General features: G+C 38.2%; 2 protein-coding genes across 3 annotated transcripts; both read right to left on the bottom strand.

Moving 5' to 3' along the window:
• On the bottom strand, positions 747-2,922 carry LOC107640344 (magnesium transporter MRS2-3). Its single transcript, XM_021123663.1, has 4 exons — positions 2,904-2,922; positions 1,978-2,818; positions 1,677-1,896; positions 747-1,267 (listed from the first exon to the last, which is right to left on the bottom strand). Exons 1-4 carry the CDS (start codon positions 2,920-2,922, stop codon positions 980-982), a joined length of 1,368 nt encoding a protein of 455 aa, XP_020979322.1. The 3' UTR covers positions 747-979.
• Positions 3,578-6,891, bottom strand: LOC107643294 (serine carboxypeptidase-like 18). 2 transcript variants are annotated; one of them, XM_016346889.2, is made up of 14 exons: positions 6,558-6,886; positions 6,323-6,468; positions 6,131-6,210; positions 5,942-6,064; positions 5,616-5,718; positions 5,477-5,514; positions 5,265-5,366; positions 5,067-5,153; positions 4,837-4,980; positions 4,481-4,552; positions 4,282-4,400; positions 4,062-4,181; positions 3,912-3,966; positions 3,578-3,819 (listed from the first exon to the last, which is right to left on the bottom strand). In XM_016346889.2, exons 1-14 carry the CDS (start codon positions 6,758-6,760, stop codon positions 3,736-3,738), a joined length of 1,476 nt encoding a protein of 491 aa, XP_016202375.1. In that variant the 5' UTR covers positions 6,761-6,886; the 3' UTR covers positions 3,578-3,735. The 2 variants fall into 2 exon arrangements, with proteins under 2 accessions (XP_016202375.1, XP_016202376.1); XM_016346890.2 differs by lacking the exon at positions 4,481-4,552 and having other exon boundaries at positions 6,558-6,891.

Below are 8,043 nucleotides of genomic sequence, written 5' to 3'. Positions count from 1 at the left end.
GGAGAAAGAAAGAAAGGGGGGAGAAACAGGGAGGTCGCCGCCGTGACCTCCTCGTCGTCGTCGGCTTCCGCTCCGCTGCTGGTCGCCGCCTTGCCGCTGCTGCTCGCCGCCTCTGCTTCGTCTTCTGCTTCTTCTGCTTCTTGATTTGTTGAATCTTTGATTTGTTGAATCATTGTTGGTTTTGAGTTGTTAGTTTTCTTGATTTCTGAATTTCTTGATTTCTGAATTGTTGTTTGCTGTTGATGGAAGAAGTTTGTTAATTGATCTCTGTTTGTTGTTTGCGGTGGTGGTGGTGGTGGTGCTGTTGCTGCTGGTTGTGGCGGTGGCAATGGTGGTGGCGGTGGTGTTGGTGTTGGTATTGGTGTTGGTGGTGGTGGTGGAGGAGGTAATTGTGTTGGTAGTGGTGAGGGTATTTTTGTCCAAAAAAAATTATAAGGACGATTTTAATACAATAAAAAACATTAAGGATGATTTTAAATCCAAAATTAGAAGAGGGACGATTTCGATTCTGGCCCTAAACTTTAGGGACCAAAATAGTACTTACCCCTAAAAAATACATCAAATTTAATATTAGTTTGTATATATCTATTTTAATTTCTAAACAATATAATATTTTTTAAATTATACTATATAATATCATTAATTTACCCATATTGCGTGAGTCTCACTCTAGTGTATAGAAATTGAATACACAAAATTTACTCTATTTCGACTATAGAGTAAGGCTGTCAACCCAAATACACGAATAATCTTGAAAAATTGGAAATAAAATGACACTGCCGAGAGTGATTTCATATTATTGCATCCACAAATATTGCGCAAAACGAACAAAATAGTTGAAGATCACAGGTAAGTAGCAGCAGGTAATGTGGTGATGTAGCAATGTTACACTGTATTAGAACTTCAGGTGGATAAAAAAGGAGGGATTTTTATATTGCATAACATTTCTTCTAGGTGTGCACATAAACAGGGCATGCAGCTACTCGAGCAAGCGTTTGTACTTGCACCAGGAAATGGCAACCACATACAAGAAAATGGTTCCGGCAGTGTTGCCCCCAACAGTCCAGAAGAACTCTCGATTCCCGGCAACATTTGAATCAAATAGTTCAATATGAATATTCATGCCAAAAATACCAGCGACAACGACAAAGGCACTCACTACCAGAGTTGATGTGGTCAACATGACTCCCATTTGGAGCAAATGATTCTGTTTGTCATCCAGCATTATGTTGATGTAGTCCTCTGTGTCGTCCACGTATTCCCTTAGCTTTAACAGGATCACCACAACAAAACAACATCAAAACCAATCTTATCATTCAGGTAACATGTAAATCACATACAAGAAGTTCACTAGACCAGAGATGTTAGCTAAAATTCGTTTTAAGCATTTTCTTTGAAAAGACCATAGCCTAAAACTATCGAGGCACAATATTTGCCTCTATTACCCAAAAGAAGGAGAGGTTGTCACTAAGATTTTGAATCTCTAACATGTTTGGATCTTTTGCAAGCAATAACAAGCGAAATCCTCAATTAGAAACCAGAAGAGCCTCACAATAATTCTTGGAAACGGGAATTAGTTGGTTATGTTGTTGGTTATAAAACACAAGAAGATTAAAACTGTAAATGGTAGTTATAGGCAAGGAAAAAGGGCATGACAAAGAAATGAAAAGGCATACCGTAGAGAGCTTGTTGAGTGTGCCATCGATTTGCACAAAATATGCTTCCAAGAGCATCTCAAGCTCCTCCACGTCAAGATGCTTAGTTGTGGTACTATAGGTAGTGCTAGCGCGGCTGTCCCTGCTAACTCCCACTAATAACCTGTCATCATCATGTTGATTATAGTCATCGCTTGCAGCAGCTCCACCCTCTTCCAGTGATATTTCAGGAGGAATGCAGCTAAATGGAGGATTAGAATCAGTAAAGCAGTACTAACTAACAAGAATCAAGGCAACAGAAAAGATTTACATGTACACGTGCCTGTCATCAACATCAAGCTGATTATGGTGGTCATTGTCTACATCATCATCATTTATAGAGGAGGCAGAAGAACTGTGGAGCTGTTGTAACTTGTCGGTGAGATACATCTCAGCCATATCATCCTTGTCATCAAGCAAGTGTTCTAACTCATCCCTTACCTTCTGAACGCGACCAGTGATGGCAACAAGGCGGCTCTTAATTTGGTGAACACGTTCCAAATTGAGAGTACTGATCTTGGAAGTGAGCTTGTCCAAGGCAGGGTGGGCCTCTTGTTCCAAGGTTTTTGCCTCGTTCTCTAACACACTGCACGCAGCCTCCAGGCAGGCCTCCAGTGCCACAAACTCGAATGGCAGGATCTTCATGCCATCGCCATTCTGGATATCATTCTGCTTCGATTGGGATTTCACTTCCTCCCCAACGGGATCGGGATCTTCATCTTCATCCTGTCCCTCTCTTGATTGCCCTTCTTCCGTGTCATACACTTTGCTCAGCTTGGAATCATCCGAAGCCGCAGCGGCCACAGCAGCTCCCTGGGCTTGGTGGTGCCGGAGGATCCTCGAGTGGAGCTCCTCCACGAAAGGGGTCACGGAGGGGTCGCGGGAGTTGAGGAGGAGGACCTCGTGGGCGGTGATGATGGCCTTGATGTGCTCGAGGTTGATCACGATGGCCCTCTCACGGCCCAGTACGGTCGAGGGGTAGGATAGGAGGGGGTCGAGGATACGGAGGTCATGGGCGGGGAGACCGGTGCGCCGCATGATGGCGTGTTTGCCGGCCTCCACAACCTGCTTCTGACTACTGGAATCGAGAAGTAACCACGCCCTCACCCCGGTCCCCCTTCTTTCTGCTTATCGGATTCGGAGCAACAGGAACCCCAATCCCATCCATCATCCCTGCCGCCGCTGCCGGAATCGGAGGCGGACCCTGACCCTGACCCCGAATATTCATCGCTTCGATTCCCTCCTTCGCTTAATCAATTATTCAACTCTCAACTTATAAAAATTATTAAATTCGCAAAACAAAAAAATCAAAATGATAATAAAATAAACGTAGAAGAATAATATTACAGAATTTAAAAAAAATAAAAGTAAAATAAAACAATCTTTTAATAAAATTTTTGTTAAAAATTTAAAATTTAAACAAATTAAAAAATTGGTATCAGAGTCAAATTAATGATTTCAAGAATATAACAATATTTTTTATTAAAAGAACACTTTTAATCTATATTATTTAATGAACGAGATTAGACATGTTTATTTAAAGACATTTTAAATGTTTTTGTCTGAATATCAACCTAATTTTAATTAAAAAATTTCATTATATGTATTAGTCATTTAGTCATCAGTCATCACTTTTAGGACTTTAATTTAAATTGATGTTAAATTTTAAAGAAAAAACTTACTTGTTATTTTCACCAATTTTGAAATATAAACTTATTATAAAATTTGAGGTCTAGACATTTTACTTGACTACTATTTGTTTGGAATTGATAATGAAATTTTATATTAATAGTTATAAAGACTAAAATGAAACATAATTAGTTTGATCATGATATTAAAAAAAAAAGCATGTAGTAGTGCCAGGCTTGGAAACCTTGTGAGAGTAGTTCATAATTGATCATGATATACATTAGTTGAGGTGGTTTTATTCATCCAGTGAGTTGGACTTATTAAATTGAAAAGTTGTCCTTCAAAGACTGACAAGGGGGCAATCCATCATGCTAGTGAAAAAGTAAACATCTGAATAGTATTAAGACAGCAGCTAAAGATAGTAATAAGAAAGCCACCTGCTAATCATGTTAAAGCTTTCCTTGGGCTTGTACTCTGCTGCTGTGTGACCTCCTCCCTACACAATTCAATCACACTTCACTCAAACCAAATACTATCGCAATATTTATTTACATGTATTAGGGACAGTGTGGTGGACTATTTTCTTGCCTTCACAGTAGCAAATGTCATCACGTACTTATTCTTTGTGTATATCTCCGTGTAACTGCAAGGCAACACAAATATCACAATTGATGAATTGAATCCTATATATGCGTCCTTGAGAAATTAATTAAGGCGAAAGCATAATAAACAGCAGACCCTGCAACTTGTCCATCCTGAAACCATGGGCTCCACACATCATCGGAAGAAACAGTTAAATTCAGAGATTGTATCCATTCCTCAGTGCCCACATATGGAACAATCAGATCATGATCTCCGCTGTGCCATAATGCAATCATGTTTCACGTATGTCATACTGTTGCCGGAAATAAAAAATAAGCTAAATTACCAATATACAAGATACCGAAGATAATGACACCTGTAAATGATGGCTCTAAGGTCTTCGCTGGTAAAGTTCAGGTGATATTCAACACTACTTGTTATGTCATTCACATAAGCTAAGTTTTTACTACACATCTCCCACGTTTTTATAGTTCCCTGATTAATTAAATTTCATTATATGTTAGATAAAGATATGTTGATTTTTATGGATGTTTCGTTTCAATTCATTTACTTACGTTTCTAACATGCAGAGCTTCTTGAACTTCTCCATCATTAGCCCAGATGTTTACTAACAAGTAGTCATAGTCCTACCCAAAACAAGTATGTAGTTGAGGAAATTTAACAAAAGCAAAGGCATTTCAAATGTGTGGTAAGTAGCTGATTCGATGTTTGTTTTCTGTACGAGTAATGCTAAATGTACACCAAAATTAGCCACCAAAATCAGCCACCGGTATAAAATACATGTTGGAATATAAATACACATTGAAAATAAATTAAACCACACATGTATTTATACACAAATACATTGGTAACTGATTTTAGTGGCTAATTTTAGTGTACAAATAGCATTTTTGTTTCTGTAATTACTTACCCTGCAGCGTCGAAGTTCTAAAAGAAGTGTATCTGAAGATGGGGTTGTGGTTGAACCCCACTTAAGAATGTTGTTCGGCTTCGCTGATGAGAACGGGCTACACTTTCTCTCCAATATCATCGGAGCGAATATGTCTTTCAAGCACTACAAATAAATGTGAATATAACAATAATGCTCTACGTTTTAGTTTTCATTCTTATTTGTAATTTTATCAGAATCGTTTATCTCACCAGATCCATTATCTCAAGATTGCTGATGCATGCACCTTCACTTTTATTTGGGCGAACATACTCTCCTTTACAAGAAAGCTCCAGTGCCTTCAAAGTATATACTTGTAATTACCATGAATGAAGAGCTAACGCATGTAAAACTTGGAAGCGAATTAACAAGGGTTCCTTATAAATAAAATAAAAAGAAAGAAAAGCTACCAGATAGAGTTCATCAGATAGAAGTCCAACTCTGTGGGAAAACTTAACTCTCGAGTTTATATCATATCCGATATCAGTTAATGGGTTTCCTAGAATGTAACCCTGAAGGAGCATCAAAATTCACAAGCCATTTTACCATTTAATTTGCAGCAGAGTAAATAACACAAAAATACTAGAAGAAATTGGATAAGGAAGCAGTATATATAGTATACTCTGAGATTGATGGGTGGCAATGTTCCAGCTTTGTTACCTATAACATCAAAGAGAAAAGAGAAAAGAAAAATTGAAATTCAAGCAGCAGAGTGAGTGCATTAAGAATAGTAAGAAGGAACTCGATAGAAGTTGATTTACCATCAGAGATTTCTTTAACAAGGACTGGAACCGTGATTCCGCTATAAGAATCACCAGCAATGTAGAGAGGATTTGCACGAAACCTAGGGTGAGCCACAAGCCACTGCATCATCATTACTAGTTACAGCTAGATTGTAAGTAGACTAAACATACATACATTCACTCATTAAGAATCAAACTCTTGACCTTTCGGACATAAAGCTTTGATACCATATCATGAAACTACTCCTTCCAAAAGTTTAAGTTGATGGGAGAAGGCAACGTTAATAGTTATATCTCTAATAATTATATGTATATCTGGTGGAAGCTAAGATTAGTAGATTCACCTTTCTCAGAAACATATAAATGTCTGCAGCTGACTTTGTGTCATTCGTGTTGTATCCAGATGAAGTTTTGGCATATGAAAATCCCGTGCCAACGGGCGCATCCAAGAAAATAATGTTGGCAACCTAATTAGAATATACATCAGGAAAGATAAAATATTAAATTCATCCTTGCATAGAGGAATCTTGTACCTTAGTCCATGAGTAATCGTTCAAAGTTAAAACTGGTTTCTTTCCCCCACTAGACCTTCCGTAATCGAAAGATAATGGACCTGTAAACAAAAACAGGGGGCTATATTGGTTGCATGCATATGGAAATGCAAGAGCAAATGTGAGGATTCAGAGATGCAGATGCATAGAGGAGCAAGCATATATTATATATACCAATCTCATACATGAGACCGTAGAGGGCTGAGCAACCAGGGCCTCCTGTGAGCCAAAGCACGAGTGGATTATCTTCTGGCTCCCCCTCTGACTCTATGAAGTAATAAAATAGCTCAACCTCATCTACTTCCCCTACGTCTATGTACCTGATCCGTAATTAAATTCAACTCAAATATGTATTGTTAGGGCTAATATTAAATAATTGATTAGTGGAGGGCCGCACTGAGTCACTGACCCTGTTTCGAGTAGGAAAGGTAGCTCCCCGGGGAAGCCTGGTAAGCTCTTGACAATGTTGGCATCTGATGCAGCTGACTGATTGGATAGAGTCAGTAGGAGGAGAATCGTCAAGCCCCAAAACATCTTGATGCACTTGCTGTTCTGGTAGCGGTGGTGTTGGTGGAATTGACAAGCTGCTATGGTTGCCTTTGCTGGTTCCATATCTCAGTTATTTAGCTTTTCAGTATAACACTTCCAAAATGGTTGTCATTTAATATACATGTAGTGATTCGTCTTGCCACGGGTTGAGTTATTTTCTTAGTTTGTATTGGTTGAGAGGGTGAATACTAAGTAAAGACTATGCAGATTAGGCTTATTGACCAGCATGATAATATGTGTGTTTTATGTTGTAAGTCTGTTGAATTTGCTTTTCATCTATTTATTGGCTGTAAGCTTACTTGGTAGGTGTGGTGTGCTTGGCTGTTTGCTCTTGGAAAGATTTGGACTGTGCCAGGTACACTAAAGTAACATTTTGAGAGTTGGACGAATGCTTCACAACGAAAGAATGAGAGGAAGGGGTGGTTGATTGGATTCTTTGCTATCATTTGGGCAATTTGGTTAGAAAGAAATGATAGAGTCTTCAATAATCAAGGCTCAGGTGTGGTGGAAATTATAAACAGATCTTTTATGCTCTCTGACAAGTGGATGAGTAGTGAACCTTTTAGTTGTTTATAGCAATGCCGAAAATGACTAGAGGGTATTCTACTTTCTGAGTTGTTCAATGACATTTTGTACTTTAAGTTGTCTTTGTTATTTGATATTCTGTTGCTCGACTCTGTTGTTTTAAACACATTTTACTTAAAAAAAAACATGTAGTGATTGTTGTTAACAGTCACAGGTAATGCTAGCTTTAAGTCTTTAACCGTCACCTTTAATTTCTTTTCCTTTTTTTTAAACTGTTTTATTTATCCTTCCTGATACGTAGAGGGAGACAAATAATAATTATTGGTTCATCGTAAGCTGAACGAAAAGTTGATGTGCATGAAATTTTGGTGCACCTGTTGTGATACAGCGGGAGATGGCATTAGAGGAGGTTGTAGTATGCAAGCTAATTTAAGGGTCATATATAGTTGCACTGGAAATTCTATTTTTCTTAAATAAAATTGCACGTGTACAAACTTCAAAGTCATGAGTGAAGGATAGGATACACTACATATTTGTCCCCTAATAAAATTACAAAATCAAGCTGATCATAGTATCATACTGTCTATTCAATGAGCATAACATGCATATTTCTTTCTTAGCCTTCATCACCTACCCACCTACCCTTCTCATACGCCAACAACCCGCAAGCAAATTAACTCTCAGCTTATGCGTTTGGGTTGCACCACTGTGCCTTTCCTTCACGTTGCTCGTTAGTAGTTGCTTTTCAGACTAATTCAATCCAACTCATAGTCTCTTTTTCTCGCCAAAGTTTTTTTTTTTTTCATTATTATAAAAATAAT

This window comes from Arachis ipaensis, chromosome B05, assembly GCF_000816755.2.
Source record: "Arachis ipaensis cultivar K30076 chromosome B05, Araip1.1, whole genome shotgun sequence".
In the NCBI taxonomy this organism is placed as follows: Eukaryota; Viridiplantae; Streptophyta; class Magnoliopsida; order Fabales; family Fabaceae; genus Arachis; species Arachis ipaensis.
Note: the sequence above shows the minus strand (reverse complement) of the source record. Positions and strands in the feature narration are given on the sequence as shown.

Excerpts from the sequence above, each read along its gene's own strand:
- LOC107640344 (XM_021123663.1), bottom strand. Across the intron at positions 1,897-1,977 it reads CAGCTTGATGTTGATGACAG|CTGCATTCCTCCTGAAATAT; the intron begins GCACGTGTACAT and ends TCCTCCATTTAG. Across the intron at positions 1,268-1,676 it reads CACTCAACAAGCTCTCTACG|CTAAGGGAATACGTGGACGA; the intron begins GTATGCCTTTTC and ends ATCCTGTTAAAG.
- LOC107643294 (XM_016346889.2), bottom strand. The coding sequence starts at position 6,760 with ATGGAACCAGCAAAGGCAACCATAGCAGCTTGTCAATTCCACCAACAC. Across the intron at positions 6,065-6,130 it reads ACGATTACTCATGGACTAAG|GTTGCCAACATTATTTTCTT; the intron begins GTACAAGATTCC and ends TATTCTAATTAG. Across the intron at positions 3,967-4,061 it reads CAGGATGGACAAGTTGCAGG|TTACACGGAGATATACACAA; the intron begins GTCTGCTGTTTA and ends GTTGCCTTGCAG.